The sequence below is a fragment of the Seriola lalandi genome, unplaced genomic scaffold (genome assembly GCF_002814215.2).
Source record: "Seriola lalandi dorsalis isolate HSWRI2012SDOR001 ecotype SW California unplaced genomic scaffold, Sedor1 jcf7180002054292, whole genome shotgun sequence".
NCBI classification, from domain to species: Eukaryota; Metazoa; Chordata; class Actinopteri; order Carangiformes; family Carangidae; genus Seriola; species Seriola lalandi.
In genome coordinates this window covers 90,988-107,986 of record NW_019524845.1, presented here as the reverse complement: position 1 = coordinate 107,986, position 16,999 = coordinate 90,988, and the positions used below count along the sequence as shown (strand labels likewise).

General features: G+C 43.8%; 1 protein-coding gene across 1 annotated transcript in view; it reads right to left on the bottom strand.

Annotated features, from left to right (window-relative positions):
* flna (filamin A, alpha (actin binding protein 280)) overlaps positions 1-16,999 on the bottom strand; it is a 48,278-nt gene that overhangs the window by 13,978 nt on the left and 17,301 nt on the right. The window contains exons 3-25 of the mRNA XM_087173920.1: positions 13,000-13,251; positions 11,713-11,810; positions 9,659-9,806; positions 9,213-9,331; positions 9,038-9,115; positions 8,587-8,749; positions 8,247-8,447; positions 5,932-6,069; positions 5,184-5,310; positions 4,959-5,095; positions 4,671-4,867; positions 4,455-4,568; positions 4,141-4,284; positions 3,930-4,053; positions 3,488-3,648; positions 3,270-3,360; positions 2,839-3,008; positions 2,083-2,200; positions 1,509-1,621; positions 1,178-1,327; positions 725-1,043; positions 322-495; positions 76-238 (exon numbers count right to left, since the gene is read on the bottom strand). Of these exons, the coding sequence (XP_087030046.1) occupies positions 76-238; positions 322-495; positions 725-1,043; positions 1,178-1,327; positions 1,509-1,621; positions 2,083-2,200; positions 2,839-3,008; positions 3,270-3,360; positions 3,488-3,648; positions 3,930-4,053; positions 4,141-4,284; positions 4,455-4,568; positions 4,671-4,867; positions 4,959-5,095; positions 5,184-5,310; positions 5,932-6,069; positions 8,247-8,447; positions 8,587-8,749; positions 9,038-9,115; positions 9,213-9,331; positions 9,659-9,806; positions 11,713-11,810; positions 13,000-13,251 (3,499 nt within the window). The remainder of the gene's footprint in view (positions 1-75; positions 239-321; positions 496-724; positions 1,044-1,177; positions 1,328-1,508; positions 1,622-2,082; positions 2,201-2,838; positions 3,009-3,269; positions 3,361-3,487; positions 3,649-3,929; positions 4,054-4,140; positions 4,285-4,454; positions 4,569-4,670; positions 4,868-4,958; positions 5,096-5,183; positions 5,311-5,931; positions 6,070-8,246; positions 8,448-8,586; positions 8,750-9,037; positions 9,116-9,212; positions 9,332-9,658; positions 9,807-11,712; positions 11,811-12,999; positions 13,252-16,999) is intronic.

Genomic DNA, 16,999 nt, shown 5'->3' with positions numbered 1-16,999 from the left:
AAAAAAAAAAAAAAGTAGGAAAAAAACACATTTTCCATCTTGAACTCTTCCTTGTGAGTGTTTCGTCTCACTTACCGGGTTTCCACTGTGAACTTGTTGGGCTTGTTGGTGATGCCGCCTTTCAGGCCAGGGCCATGCACGCGAACACGAGCTGGATCACAGCCCTCAGTGACGCCAACACGGAATGGACTCTTGGGCACCGGAGAGCCGTCATAGCAAACCTCGACATTGTGTGGGCCTGAAATACACACACAATATAAACACCAGAGAATCCAATGACAAACCTACAAAGTCTGCACACATTATTACGCTTGGACTCACCCTCCTCGTAGGGAGTGTACTCAACGTTGTAGGTCCCATCTCCGCGGTCTGTGATCAGGGCGTCCGTGCGGCTGCCAGACGGGTTGCTAATGAGGGTTTTGATGTGGTCGCCTCCTTTCTGTGTGAGAGCACGAGCATCCACAGTGAAGTCTGTGGTGGCCTCACGGAAAACACCTGAAAACACAGGACACGGATCAGACGTCATGCTGGTTTAGGCTTAGATTACATTAAAAGGTTCACAAAAGGGAATAGGATAGGATCTAGCACAAAAAAAATATATCTACAGCATAATAAATATGCAGGAGATACACAATGAAAATGCATTATATCCAACTACAGTGACCAAAACACAAAATAACAAACCAGATAAAACCAGATGTAAAGCATTTCAATCTTATCGCACCTTTGCCCTCCACTCCTGGTCCAAACACACGGACTCCACTGGCGTCGACCGCAGGCTCGACGTTGAGCCGAGCAGGGAAGTTGGGCACATCCTGGCCACCGTAGCGGATGGTGAGAGTGTAAGAGCCGGGGTACAGAGGGATATAGGTGATGGTGTAGGTCCCATCTCCGTTGTCCTGGATGTGAACCTCGGCCTCGGTGCCACTGTCTGAGATGATCTCGATGGTCAGCTCAGCCGGGCCGGCGTTGGTACAGTCCACAATGAACTCCCCTGTCTCCCCGACCTTGGCACGCTCCAGGCCTGGGCCAGAGCAGCGTACCTGAGAGGAGAAGCGAGAGGAGGCAAGTGATTAATCACTAAAAGTGTTTCAGCAACAAAGTACTTCAGTTTAATTTTCCTGTTATACATATTTTTGATGTGTACCAGCACCATCTGTCAGTAACAGCTGCTAACCTTGGAGGGGTCTGTGGCAGGGTAAGCTGTAGGGGTGAAGGGGGATCCAGGAATAGGAGCTCCATCATAGGTCAATTCAACCTGGTATGGCCCCGCCTCCCGTGGGATGAACTTCACCTGGCTGGTCTCTGGGCTCAGTCCTGGCTCAACCTGGAACAAGAATTATGACCAGGATTTTACCAATTATTAAACAGCATGTGAGCAGCGTCTGTTAGAGATGTGAGATTTTGCTCAACATGAATAATTTAGTTACATTATGAAAAATAAAGCATCTCAAACATCAACACTCGGCTTCTGGAGACTTTCTTCATAGAGAAATCATATGCCATACCTTGCTGGTCACTGGCTTCCCTGATGGTCCGGTCACCTTGGCAGCGACCTTGCCCTGACCGCCAGCACCCTTTGATTTGACAGTCACTTCCTTGTCTTTGCCTACAGTCATCTCTACAGTGACACATAGAACAGAGAGAGCGCTGTAGATTTGAAAACACACCAACACTCCAGCTAGAAAAAGGCTATTCTAGATATGATGAACAGACAGGTGTTGCATTTGGGCAACCACAAAAAGAAAATTACAAGACACCAATTCAAAATAATGACTTGTAATTCTTAAAATCTTTAAATTTGTAACTCAGGTCATAGTGTTAACATACAAACTCATAATTTTAATTGAATATCTAATAATTATAATTATCTATCATGCATTACTTTTCATTTATTTTTTTCTTTTCCTGTCACAAATGGGCTTCCATGCTACAAGCAAAATGCTAGAGGTCGAGTGTAACAACAAAGACAAAATGGGTCATTAGACCAGGGATTATGTGCTGTATGGCAACACAAAATGATACTACACTTGAGGGCTGAAATCGAAACGTGTGGAGGTACGAGAGAGAGAGAGTACGTACTGTCTCCGAGGCCTGTGACATTAATCTTGCTGAGGTCCACTGTGGGTGCCACAGCGACGTTGAAGGGGCTCTTGGGAATGTGATCTCCACCATAGGTCACAGCGACTCCCATGGGACCCTGAGGCAGGAGGGGGAGCAGATGGGATCACATAAATTATAAAAAGGGGAGACAGAATGACGCTGCCTTAACACAATATCAAAACCTACATAAAAAAAGTAACAGCTGGCAAAACAGCAAAACAGTTGATTAATAGAAGCAAATTACCGTTCTGAAATCTGTAACCATGGATACCATGAAAATGTGTCCGTTACTGAGTCTAGTTAAAGGAACAGTTTGACCTTTTGGGAAATGTGGAGCTGGAGCCAGGAGTGATTATCTTAGCTTAGCTTAGCATAGAGACTAGCTAGCCAAGTAAAAATAAGTAAGTTCAGTAATTAACATAATCTTATTTCTTTAACTTTTAAACTTTAAAAAATAAATAAATAAATAAAACGTGTCCTGCACTGAGCTTTAGAGTTTTTTAGAGGAGCTTTAGAGGCTAGCTGTTTCCCCCTGTTTCAAATTTTATGCTAAGCTAACTGTCTTCTAGCTCTAGCTTCATAATTAGCGCACAGACATGAGAGTGGTGTCGATCTTCTAATCAAAGTCTGGGCTAGAAACCAAACTCCCACAATGTCAAACTTTTCCTTGTATGTGTAGAGAGACTGGATGTTCATCAGAATCGTTCATATGTGCGACTCCCTCTCCCATCTTACCTGCTGCACAGGTGTGTATTTCACAGTGTGTGTGTTGTCATGGTTGTTGATGATTTCAAAGTCCTTGACGGATTCTCCTTTGGTTGGACCACTGAAGTTACAGTCCAGGTTCGCCTTTCCTGCCCCTTTAGTGTTCACAGTGAAATGAGTGGGCTTGTTCAATTCAACACCTGAGAGAGAGAGAGAGAGAGAATTAATTAATTAATTAATTCAAATTCAAATTAATTCATTTCCATTTCTCAAACTCCAGCAGTTTATAAAATATATTTTTTTAAGAGTGCGATGCCAGTTAAGTAATTGTGGAGGTTTGACTTCAACGAATAGAAAAACTAGGTAGTTGGTTGTGTTCACCACCGCAGCTCAACAGAAAATAGAAAACAGGAAGTTGCAGAGATAAATAAAAATACTTCAGACTGAAAAGGTGGTCTTACCGCTGCGGCTCAGTCCTGGTCCCTCCGCCTTCACTTTGCTGGCATCATGAGAAGGATCCACTTTGACCCTGATGGGCGTCATTGGAATAGCCTAAACAACAAACGTAAGCCACACTGTATTCAAACGCACACACAGAGCACACATCGTCAACCCTGGATTCTGCACATGCACATTCTGCTCTCATTCATAATTCGAACAGTGCATGAGTCGGACTCACCTGGTCGGCAAACAGGACCATGATGGTGTAGCTGCCTGCTCCAGGGGGAGTGTATTTGACGGTGAAAGTGTCGTTGTCATTCCTGATGATGTCAAAGTCGATGTCGGCCTCTGCGGGTCCCACCACTCCGGGGGCGCACTTGATTCCTATGCTGATGTCACCTGAGGACAGGAAACAAAACACATGGATCGTTTCAGCTGATGCTCTTCAGTTGTCTGCTGCAGCCATTTTGCCTCTTTTGTCTTAATTCATTTTTGGCCACTTGGAGCCAGTGTGTTTCTAACAAGTGACGCCTTTCACGTTACATACAGTATCTGATCTATTGTTGATTTACAAATACTGATTATTGCAGCTTTAAAATCTCTGCAGATCTCCTGTCAAAACTACTCATGGTTTATATGTCATCAGTTATTGAGGATGCAACTGTTTTATGTAGCTTTACCTTGACCAGCCTCTGCGCAGTCCACGGTGAAGTATGTTGGCTCGAAGGCCTTGAGGCCAGTCTTGGCCACCCCGGGTCCTGACACCTTCACCTTGTTTGGATGACAGCCTGCTCCGATGTTCATCTATGGTCAGAAACACAACAGCTCAAGAGACTTTTCTGCGATAAAATGTAAAACCACCTGTAAATGTGTGTGTATGTGTGTACTCACCCTGAATGGGCTGTCAGGTATGTTGACTCCTCCCCAGGAGACCATGACAGTGTGTTTTACAGGTTTGCGTGGGGTGTAGGTACAGGTGTATGTGCCGTTGCCATTATCCTTAACCTGGACATCCACAGGAGTGCCTTCACCATCCTGTGCAGGTGTGGAAAACCAAAGAGTTAAATAAGACAATACTAATAAAATCCCATAGATCTACAGTATCGAGGTGTATACAACTTAAAGACCGAGATGTCTGAGCGGCTGAATCCGGGCCAGACGATCCTACACATGCAGTACACTTCTGGTCACATGCTGAAACACACCTGAGCCACGATCTTCAGAGGAGCTTTTCCTCCTTGTTTGGCATCGACTGTGAACTCAGTGGGCTTTCCAACAGCCAAACCACTGCTTTGAAGGCCTGGACCATAAGCCTTAACCTGTAAGAAAACATAATGGTGCTTTAGATATACAGTATATATAATATCAGTTTTACTTCTGTATCTGTTTTGCAGTACATGTGTCCCTGGGTGTGTGCATACCTTGTCTGGGTAGAAGTCTTTGTTTGGTGCGTTGACAATCTCGGCCATGAAGGGAGAGTGCTGGATGTCTTCGTTGTTGCAGAGCACATGCACAGCATACTCTCCAGGCTCTGTGGGCCAGTAGCGCACGTCACAGGATCCATCGCCCTTGTCATCACATTCAATTTTGGCCTGAGATGGACCTTCCACAGAGAAACCTGAACAGGGAAAAACCAACACACTTTGCTTTGGATACTCACAACCACACATACTTTGAGGACTGTTTGTGTTATCGCTGTCATCTCTTACCCAGTGTACCGACGTTGTCTCCAACAGCCTCCACCACGAAGTCGGCAGATTTGCCAACAATGCCACCCTCCAGTCCTGGACCCCAGGCCCTCACCTTCTGCTGGCCGGCCTCAGCACCAATCTTGACCTCAATGGGACTAAACAGAGCAGACAGCGATCAGCCACAACCACAAGTTAAAGTAGTTCAGTTGTAGTGTTTATTGTTTTACATGCCGGTGTGTGTACCTGCGGGGGATGTGCTGTCCTCCCCAGGTGATGGTGATGGTGTATGTTCCAGGTGTGGTGGGGTAATACTCAAATCCATACACACCATCTCCAAGATCTTTCCTTTTACACGGCTCCTCAAGACCCTCTGTGAACACAGTGAAGGACATTAGTATCACAGTGTAGATAACTAACACAGCAAGTATATGAGGCTTAAACCTACAGGAATTGATTCTTTGGCCACTTGGGGGCAACGTAACAAGCTTTAAACACAACATTCATTATTATTATCTAATATATAATATATACCTATATAATCAGGTATATTGTTCACCATCTTAGTTTAGCTTATTAGCTGGCTAAAATTTGCTAATTAGTATTAAAAACAAGCAGCTAACTTTGCCTGCTATTTGCTGCTGCTGGAAACAAGGCTGGTGAGAGCAGTTACAGCTCGCAGTGTAGCTGAGTGACATTAGCTAGCTACAAGGGGCTAAAACACTGAGGGAAACTGCTGCATCAGGTGATAACTCCCTGTGGCTTCGTCACTAAAAGGAACTGTCACATTAAAATAGGGATTTGAGCGACTTAGCCAAATATGGATTAATGTAGCATTAAGGGAACAGTATTAAATCTAGTCTTATTTTGTCATATCTATCTGAGGATTATTAATCTATGCTTCAAAAGTATATCAGACCTTGCCTAAAGTGATGGAGCTGATAAACAATTTGGAATTAGTAATAACAAGACTGGTGTTTGCAGCGTAACTCACTGGGGCCCTTGATGGAGACCTTGAGCTCTCCGGTGCCAGCTCCTTTGGTGTAAACCTTAAAGTCTGCAGTCTCCTTCACCCTCAGGCCCTTTGGCTGCAGACCACGGCCCTTAGCTCTGCAGAGGGTGGGGTTACACGCTGTGGAGAGACACACACAATGAAGGAGTGAGAGAGAAACAGACACAGAGACAACTCTCGGTATTATGACTCCAACATTACGACCATAAGAGAGTTCAGTGGTGGTTTCAGTGGGGAGAAGAGGAATGAGGTGCGGGGTGAACCATATGAAACCAAAATAATTTCCATCCGAATGGTGCATCCATCACAGTGAAGGGAGGCTGGAAAGCTTACAGTTCAATTGTCCTTTCCTGCCTTCCCTCTACCTCGCACACCCCCCTCCGCCTCTTATCCATCTATCTTATCCCGCAGAGTGAAATCATAGACCACAGTGAAGGATGTGAGCCCTTATCCCCACACAGGAAGTTGTGTATCCTTCATATCTGCTAATTGAAAGTGCATAAAATAGGAGCTGCTGAGTCACACTTGGACACCCTGCAGGAAGCAAAGGAAACCCCACAGGAACAGAGACTATTGAAAGAGGCACAAGATATTTTCCAGGGAGTGGACTACTTGGCACTCTAAGAAAAACGACACATTTATATTTTATTATATTAAAATGTATTTTGATGTCAGCAGGTCATGTGTGCTAATCTGGTATACTTGGCAGAACCACTATGACTAATGATAATTAGTTAGAAAATCTGTCAGAAATCTTCCAGGTTAAACAGAAATTGATGATAGATGAAGCTTTTTTTTTAAAATGATTTATTAACCATTAATAAAGGTATTTGTTTTTTTTAATAACTTTTAACAGTGCCTTATTATAAGGTGATACAGAAATGTTTTGATATCACAAATATTTCATTGTTTCTTATTTCTTGTTAAAAGGTCCCATATTTAACTCTTTTTTTCTGTGTTTTATTTAAAGCTTTGATATTCATAAGAAGATATATTTGTGGTTTTAAGAACCAAAAACCATCTCAATGTAGTATTACATCTCCTCTCTCGGGCTTCGCTCTGGAGCGGTAGTAACAATGGGTCAGTCAGCCAATCAGAAGAGAGGCTCTGAGTGAATTAATAAAAATATAGGAGATTTCAGGTAAACACTAGAAATCAAATCCTGTAGGGTTGGAAGGTGGGTCCAGGTGGGCGGGGCTTGGGGCATGGCTGAGGGCGGTAACTGTTTTGTTGTGACATCACAAAGTTCAGGAAGTCCTGACGGCTCGTTTTAAGGCTCAGTTTCTTAATACAGGCTGTGTGCATTTTCCTTTGGACTGAGCACTTTGATTCTTTCACAGTGTTAATGTATTAATATATATAATATATAATACAGCTTTATAATCAAAAAAGACAGAGTAGTCTCACTTTATACATTATGGGACCTTTAAACATTCAATTGTTTTTTATTATATGTTTTTGCTTGTCTGAGGTGGACACACCCAATGCAACTTAAAGGTTGTGTTATCTCTCAGAGAGGCAACGCTAATTACAGTCCTACCACATACTTTAATTCCATGTAACCATGAATCATTGTGCCAAAAGCTATATTTTAAACAATGCTGGTCATGCAATTACAAGTACACTTCTTTGTGAATTGTGTCACTGTGTAAACTTAAGACCCTTAGTGAGCTGGAAGAAATGAGGCATCTGTTTTCTGGCAAATACAAACTGCAGTTTAATGGTGGCATTCTTCCATCTAAATGTGAGCATATGTGGCTGAATTTCTTAGTTAGAGTATTTCCTCATGGATATGCCGAAACCTCCTAATAAGGAAAAAGTACTGGAGATGCCTGAGTCATTTTGAGTTTAGAGGCAGATGACAAACACACACACACACACACACACACACACACACACACACACACGCATGCGCACAGTGGGTACCCAAGAGAGATCCCAGGAAACAGGAAATGACAGCAGAAGGAAGAGGCCGTTCCAGAGAGAGGACAGATACCACCAGGCCGCTATCGAAGAGAAGAAGGGAAGGAGGGAAGGAGGGAGGGGAGGAGAGAGGACACGGCATCCAGTACAGTGGCAGGAAGAGACAGCAAAGCATTAGACACAACTGAAGAAAAAAAACAGCAGAGTGAGCATATATTTAAAAAATGTTGGCTTCACAGTGGGCTTTGTTATTGCTCACAGTCACAGATCTTGGACTTCCATTAATGCAACTTTAACAGGGAAAAACATTTAGCAGTAACATCCTATACAGGACAACTTATGAGCAAGATTTCTCTCAAATGTATGACTCTTACCCTCTCCCACGTTGACTGTGAAGGGGCTCTTGCTGATCTGACCACCAGCGAACGTGACATAGATGATGTGCTGGCCCTCCTGGGTGGGTTTGTAGGTGCAGCGGTAGCTGCTGTTGCCCTTATCCTCGATGGTGCAAGTCACCGTGTTCTTCTTGCCGGCAGGGTCCATGATCACCACCTCCACCTCCCCAACACCGGCACCTGAGAGAACAGGGAAGTCAATGAGGGGCATTCAAGAACAGGAAAACACATGATAAAACACACTCGCACAGACATCCTCAGTTTCCATCCTAACAACAGTAAGGAAGCCAAACCTCACTAACAGCGTCCGTGTTATTACCTGCTGTGTAGACGTCAAAGTAGGTGGCCTTGTTGGCGATGTTTCCTGAGGGCTCCAGGCCTGGTCCCTGGGCCGTGGCCTTGCTGGAGTCTCCTTGAGCCATGCCAACCTCCACTTCAAAAGGGCTCTTAGAGATGTGCTGCCCTGCAAACAGCACAGTCACCTACAAAGCAGAAAGGAGAGAGTGAAGCCTTTAACACTCAGGTCCCACTTACAGGGCATACAGGTTACATGCAGGCCCTGAAAAGCCTTAAATGTTTTCTCAATGTAATCTTTTTGCCGTGACAAAGGATTATTTTTAATTGATTAATCCAGCTATACATTTTACGTCATGTATCCTGCTCCAAATATCATAACGTTAACTACAGTGCAGCCCTCTCTACTTCTTAGAGAGTCATATCACACTCATGTGAGTTCAGTCCTATGCATAAAAAATAAGCTCTTAGCTTACCTTGTGCATGCCTGTGACTTTAGGGATGTAGAAGACAGAGTAGGTGCGGTTCTTGTCATTGTTGGCTGTCACTTTAGCCTGAGAGGAACGTTTTAAGAAGTTAACACAAATAGTATAGTGCCACCATGAGCTAGAAAAGTTAGAAGACTGTATCTCTTCAGGACCAGTGTCTCACCTCCTCTCTGTGTCCAGCAGGGTCCTCCACATAGACCAGCACCTCTCCCATTCCTGCACTGATGGTCTCGACGGTGAACACAGCTTTCTTCATCACCACATTACCGACAGGCTCGATACCTGCAGAGAGAGGAGGGACAGTACATTAAAAATACATATAAATATGGTCCTGAACTGAAGTGAAAATGCTGTGGGTACCTGTGCATGTCATTTAACATTCATGTCAAATTTAAGGCAGAATCCAGAAGAATCTACAGTAAATAAATTTGCCTAATTTGGACAAGCTCTCAGTTTCTGGGTCATCGGCTGTAAACATATTCTAATCTGATCCAGCTGCTCCGGGTACTGCATTTGTTTCCTTGTTGAAGTCTAGCTGCAGCTGCAGGTGTGTGTGTGTGTGTGTGTGTGCGTGTGTGCGTGTGTGCGTGTGTGTGTGTGTGTGTGTACCGGGTCCATAGGCGCGGGCCTTCTTGGGGTTGAGTTTGGGTCGGAGAGGTGCACCAGGCTTCAGTTTAGCCTTGGGGAACTGGGACAGGTAGGTCATGACTGAATGTTCGTCCACATTGGGGTCAACGATCTCTTCAGGGGTAATCACCTGAGAAGACAAGAACGTTTACAAATGAAAGGGCAGTTGTTCTTGTTTACATATTTGCTAATGAAAGAGAAGCCACAGCTGTACAGCCTGAAGCAATGATTGATTAGTTTCCACGGAGACGTCTACCCACAAAAAAAAATCAACTGAGTTGTGTTGTGATTTAGTGATCATACCACATACCAACCTCCACCTCAGCTCAGAAAGTACCTGTGGTAAACTAACATGCAAACAGGCTGGCACCCGCTCACAAAGACATACTCATTGTCTGACTTTACAACCCACAAAGACAGCAGGGGAAGGGACGGAGCCAGTTTCTGAGCAGAAGCAGAGCTGAGGGCGGAAACGGCAGCGACCACAGAGCCAACTGTCAGCACGCTATGCTGTGCCAGCTGCCAGCGCTGTGCCAACTCAGTGCCAACACAACACACTGTCAGACAGTCACAACCCAAGAACCAGCACAGTGAAACTACATTTGGTGAATCTCCCTATCAAACACTGAACTTTCCCTCTGGGCGAACACGACAGGGGATAAAATGTTTTAGTCAGGGTTGTGTTGATTATGTATGAGTATGATCATTACGATAAGTCTGGTGAAATATTCTATATTTTCTTATCGTCAGCAAACGCAATGAAAATTATCAAAATTAAATACTAAATACTAAAAATAGTTCTCAACAAATGCACTATTTCCTCCTGTTTGAATGTTTACCACAAAATCTGACAGATTGAGCTGCTTGATCCAAATACTGAAGGTCGTAGTTCAAAAATATGAAGTTTATAAGCTTAAATTATTGATGTTTTATTGAGTAAGTCTGCTGAGTCTGCTCGCAACTGTACATCGTTTGTGAGGGAAGAGCCTCCACTCTGTAACTTCAATCTTTGGCTGAGTACAGACACAAAACCAGCAGCCAAGTTTGGCAAGTTAAATCCCTGAATTAACCTTCATTAGCCACAGCCGATATTATTTGCAGCCAGTGACGTTTGGGTAAAAATACGAAGCTGCTTCCTGAATCGTTTCTACACTGATCTGGAGGATGAGGATCGGCTCAGGACGTCTACTAAAAGCTACAGTGTCCAGCTGCTTTGGGACGTTACTGAATGCTTTTTAAGAGCTGAATATTTGTGACCCTTAACCTCTTCAGTGGGAAGCAGTGGGCTTGGGACTAAGTGCAACAGACAGGGAGGAGAAGAACATTTTTGGTTTTAGTCTTTTCATGAGATTTCTTGACACTAAGAAAAAAAAAAAAACTGAATATCCATCTTCTCCTCGAGTTCAGTTTATTTAGTTTATCCTCGTCTAATCAGGTAAAACTGAAGGTAAACCATGGTTCAGTTAACACAACGTTAGGACAAACAGCTGTCCAAGAATAAACCATTAGTAGGTTAAAGTGATCCTTTGTCCCTGCTGCTGAACACTGGTAACCTTGGTAACAGACAGACAGTCTGATAGTGGTAAATGTGGTGTAACAGTGAAGATGTGCTAAACATGGTGCATAGACATGAGTCATTTATTTTTCATATGGAAATGTGTAGACAAATCTTTATTGTAGTTCTCAGGTTCCTTCTTTGCCTTTAAGATTATAGATATGAAATGTGCTGCTTTTGGCACAGAGTTACACAAATTGTTGAAAAAAAGTCATGGGCTGCTTATTGACTGAGTGTTCACCAGCCTGTGATTGTTAACACGGCCACAGAGACAAGTGAGAAGTGGTGAAGGCAACGTTGTGCAATTTGTTCACTTCCAGCGACTCTTCTTCTTAGCCATAAGCTTTTGGTTATACAAGGCTAAATGAGGCTGTAGCAGCACTCCCCAATATCCTGCCTCTGAATTAAACTTTTAATTTGTAATAAAAATGTGTTTGTTCAAAACAGCTTCCTGGTCCATTGTTGTATGTATGTATTTTACCTGTGGGATGCCCAGCCAGTCGTCAGCTTGCTGCATGGCCTCACGGGCGTTGTCCACTGGTTTGGTCTGATCCCACTGGTCCCAGTCAGGACACAGACCTGCAGGAAGGAGAGTTGGATTTACTACAGGAAGCAGCAGGATGATAACTCATTTAATGAAGATAGGTAGAAACATGTCCGGACGATATATATAGAGATTTATAATGATAATAAGCAGTTCTATTGTGTGCATTTAAAACTTATAAATTGTATTTAAAGCTGACAAAAAACTGTTTTTATTCACAGCGATACTCTGTATTATTCACAACCTCACATTTTGTCTTGTGAATGTATGAAAGGGAGAATTAGGAACTAAGTTGCACTTTGTTGTTATAGTGACACAGTATTTCTGTTGGATTCAGGGACATTTAGTAAACGTGAACTTCACTACACAAAGGAACTGAGAGCCTCTTGAGAGCCTGATAATCTGTCTAAATATGGCCAAACATGTTGACTCCAAAGTTGCAGCCTTGATGGCATCCAGCTGATAAAGGCAGAACGCATAATATGCCTAATCTGTATTCGAAGGTGAATGTGGAGCAGTAATTATCTGTCTCTGTGGCTCGTCAAGACGTCTGCCCTTGAATTTATCCACTGGATGTTATGATACTCCATCATTAACACACAAACGTATCCTGGTAGAGTGTCTGTGTCAGCAGTTTTTCCTCTACTTGTTTATAATTGTGTCTGAAGTCTGTGGGTTATTTTTGGACACCGTAGGGACATAAAAACTTTTGTTGAATCCTTATCTCTGGCACGAGGCTGTTGGTGATCCACAGGTATGCCAAACATCCTGAGTATGTAAACAGAAACCTCCTTTATGCCTCACTTTCCTTCACCTACATCCCTCCTCCCCCTTTGCTCCTCCTCTCTCCTCACTTCACTAATTTAACAGGACTCAGCACTCCTGCTCTTCATCTCCACTGCCCTCAGTTTTTTCTCTCGCAGCGATGAGAATTAAGCACTTCTGCCTTCCCTGACCTCAGCTGTCAGTCACTGTTGGCTGCAGAACGTTATGACGCTAAAATCAGCCAACTTACATCTACGATGCAAAAGAGTTTCAACACTGTATTTAAATGATCACAGTAAAATTATGTGGTCCAATGTTTTCCTCCAGAGACAAATGTTTCTGGCAATTAGGATTTGGCTGGTGTTAACTCGAGTCGCTGGCTATGGGGGGATACAGATGTGGGCACACACACACACACACACACACACACACACACACACACACACACAGTTCCTTCACCTGGAGCACAGCTGTCAACCAGGGCACCGAGGGCCCGACCGGTCTGCCAGTCTCTGTGGAAGTTGGTGATCGGAAGCTCGGGCAGCTTGTTCTGGATCCATCCCAGCAGCCTCTGCTTAGGCGTCTTCTGCTTGCCATCATCCGCCTCCTCCTCCTCGTCCCACATGGGCATGGAGATGGAGTAGTGCAGGATCAGGGTCCATATCAGACCCAGGATCAGCTTCAGGTTCCCATCCACGATGGCTTTAGAGTCTAGAGTCCAGAAGGAGAGAGAGCAGATTTGAAGTCATGTTATCATGCTAAAATATATCAGAGCAACATCCTTGTTCTGTAGAAGTGTTATAAGACAAAAAGAAAAAAAGGAAGCAGATTTTTTTTTTTTTTTTTTTTTTACACACACATGTATTGAAAGGGTTAGGGTATTTTGAATTTTTTTTTTAGATACAGTCAGGTCACAATGACCACGCAAAGAATGTAGATAGGAGATACACGCCATGAGAGGGACTCTGTCTCTTGTTTGATCTTTGAGCTTCTACTTAACCATCAGAAGTGAAATTCCCCTCAGGAACATCTGTTATCTGCTATCTCATGTATGTCTTGAAGGAGGAGGGGAGTGCATACCTAGAAGTCATCGCCCATGCTCTGGTCTGGGGAGGGATTGCAGTAGTTTATGTCCTACAGATTTCAATCTCCACTGAAGGTTATCAAATGACATTGAATAGGATTCAAACATCAGTTCTGGTGCTGCTTGATCTTAGTGCAGCCTTTGATACTGTTGAGAGTGGACGTCTATGTTGGATTATCTGGTCCAGTCGTCAGTTGGTTTGGACCTCAAAAGGAAATTGCTGTGTTGCCACTGGTGACCATAAATCTGAGCAGGATCTGCTTGATATGTGGAGGCTTCAAATTCTGGGCCATTACAATTCAAGCTGTACATATTCCCATGAGGCCAAACCATGCACAAAATAAGAATGCTGATTTACTTGGCCAAATGAATATGGTCCCACAAATTCATTCATTCACTATCCAGTATTTAAAAGATCCCATATTGTATAAAGTAAGATGTGCATGTCCAGGCTTAGAGCCTCCTCTCTTCTGATTGGCCACTGACCTGTTGTTACTAGAGCTCCAGAGAGAAGCCTGAGGGAGGAGATGGTAAACTACACTGAGATGGTTTTCGGTTCTTAAAACCACAAATATACCTTCTTATGGATCAACACTTAAAACCATAAAAATGAGTCAAACCCTCCCAGTCTGAGACATAATGTAGGTAATCAGAAGATGGAGACCGAGACAGACTGAGAAACAAAGACTATTGTGATGAGTGTAGAGGGCTCTTTCTGGATGAATCATAGTGCACGAGTTATATAAATGTTTTCACATGGGAACATCTGAGCAGAAATATGATACATACACATGCTACTTATTGTTATTTTAGTACGGCCACCATGCACGTTCTATGTTTTCTATATAAAGGTTTGGGATGATTTATACATTTAAACAGATATAAACTCATTCACTTACACACCAGTCTATATTGCAACAGAATGACATAACACCACGTCTGGTAACATGGTTGGTTGTTGTAAATTGCATCTGAGGCATTTGTCTGTGTTCACACACGACCACATGCACCACTGCAAGCAGAGGAGAAAGTGACGCAACCAGAAGCTAGCCAGGGCATGAGGAAGATCTCACACACACACACACACACACACACACACACACACACACACACACACACACACACACACACACTCCAATATAAACACTACAGCGTGCACACACATGTTGCACAAGGAGCAGTTGATCAGGAGGGATGATTGCTTAGGTCCACCCTTGAGGAAAGGGTGGAGCAGTGTGTTTGTGTGTGTGTGTGCCCTGGCGGATGGTGATTAAAACATAGTTAAGGAGGAAAATGGGGTTAAAGTTCTGGTTCTTGTGAGGATTTGAGGCTAGGTCCTGATGGCTATCAAGGGTGTACAGTGGTTTCAGGCTCTCTGTGGTGTGTCCGTAATGTTTGGGGTCATGTGATGTGTGAATCCCACCTCTGACAGCAGCTGTGTTCACTTGGCAGTTTCCCTGAGACTCTGATAAAGGCTGCAGGGAGCATGACAACAGAGAGAACGAGGCTAAAGAGAAACAACATGAACCTCTTTGGACAGGAGAGCTTTAGGCTAAATTCATTCCAGTGCTACTCACATCATTGTCAACTTAATTTGTTTTGTTATTGTTGTCTAGACTGGAATAATTGCTGGTAACAGCAGCTCAACCTCTACAACAATGAAGTCTTGAATGATTCGTTTTTTTCTTAGATATTTTTGCATAAGAGAGCTGGGGCTGCGGTCGGGGGCTGAGGCTACTGAAAAGGCTGAATATGTAATGCCTGCAGTAAGAGGGCCTGGAAGCTGTTTGGCCAAGAGTTTGAGGATGGGGTTAGGAGGGACGGGGGTCTAAACCAAAAGAGGGAGGTGGAATTTGATGCATGTTGAAGATGGAGTTGAGGAGCAAGCTACTTCAGAAATGAAGGCTGTTAAGAGATGAAAAAAAGCAAATCTAATGCAAAGAAACATGTGAGCGTTAGATCAGATGACTTTAATCAGAGGAATTTTTTTTGCCTGTATGCAGAAGTACATCTGGGACATCTCCCACTTCAGCTGACTGTCTGTCTGAATTCATATGCCAACACAGAGATGTGCTCGCGAGCTGCCAACCCTGCTACATGACATACATGACATATGAGCAGCTCCCAGTGGAAAAACACTCTGCAGAGTGATAAAATGGAGGAGGGTCAGACGATGGGCCTGTTTGGATGACCCATCACCATGGGAACTTTGAGAGAGCTGGATGTTATAGCAACAGAGTGGCAACTCAGGCTGCTCAGGAATGATAGGAAAGGAAAAGAAGGGGCAAAGCTAGACGCAGAAGAGACGGGAAAGAGTGATTGCAAGGAGGGGGGGGCAAGAGAGAGAAATGTTGCCTGAAGGCAAAGATAAAACTCACTGACAGCTATAAATTGTCATTTGTACTGATAGGAGGGAGTGAATGGTGCCGCAGGTTGGTACTTGCAGCAGGAATGCAGATCAGCTAAAGCAGGGGTGTGTCACATAGCAGCCTTTCAGCCACTGCAGCACAGACAGCACACGACCACAACATTAACAGAAGTGAAGAAGAGACCACAGTGTGCAACTAGTTATACTTTAAATATATCTTTTTCATAGTTAACTGAATAATCAGTCGTCTATAAAAAAAAATAAATAAATCAAAGAGTGAAAAATTGTCAACAGAGAAATGCATTAAGAAACTGAGCCTTGAAACGAGTCGTCAAGACTTTTGTAACTTTGTGATGTCACAACAAAGCAGTCACTGTTCTTAGCCACGCTCCAAGCCCCGCCCACCCAGACCCACCATCCAACCTTACAGGATTTGGTTTCTCTGAGCGTTTACCTGAAATCTCCAATATTTTTATTTATTCACGCAGAAAACAGTGATCCAATCAGAGGAGAGGCCCAGAGCCTCCTTTCTTCTGATTGGCTCACCGAGCTGTTGTTATTAGAGCTCCGGAGAGAAGCCTGACAGTGGAAATGTAAAACTACATTAACCGCAGATATATCTTCTGATATATATCAACACTTCAAATAAAACACCTGAAAAGTGTAAGATATGAGAACTAGAACTAAGTCAACAACTATCAAAGCTGTCCAGTACAGAGCATCATTTCAGCTTTGGGCAGCAGACAGCGGCCCGTCCTCCTCCTCCTCCTCCTTCTCTTCCTCCTCCTGCTGGGTTTTGTTAGGACATAAATTTGCTCACACTGTCTGATAAAGTGTGGTTACGTGTTGTTCTTCGATTCATGCCTCTCACACACAAAGCCACTAAACATGCAAGGAATCTGCCAGCATTCCCGGCAGACCACGGTGCACCAGGCCTGACGGAGCCCATATACGGACACAGACTGCCGCAGACTCCCCCTATGCTGACTCATACCCCCACCCCCCCC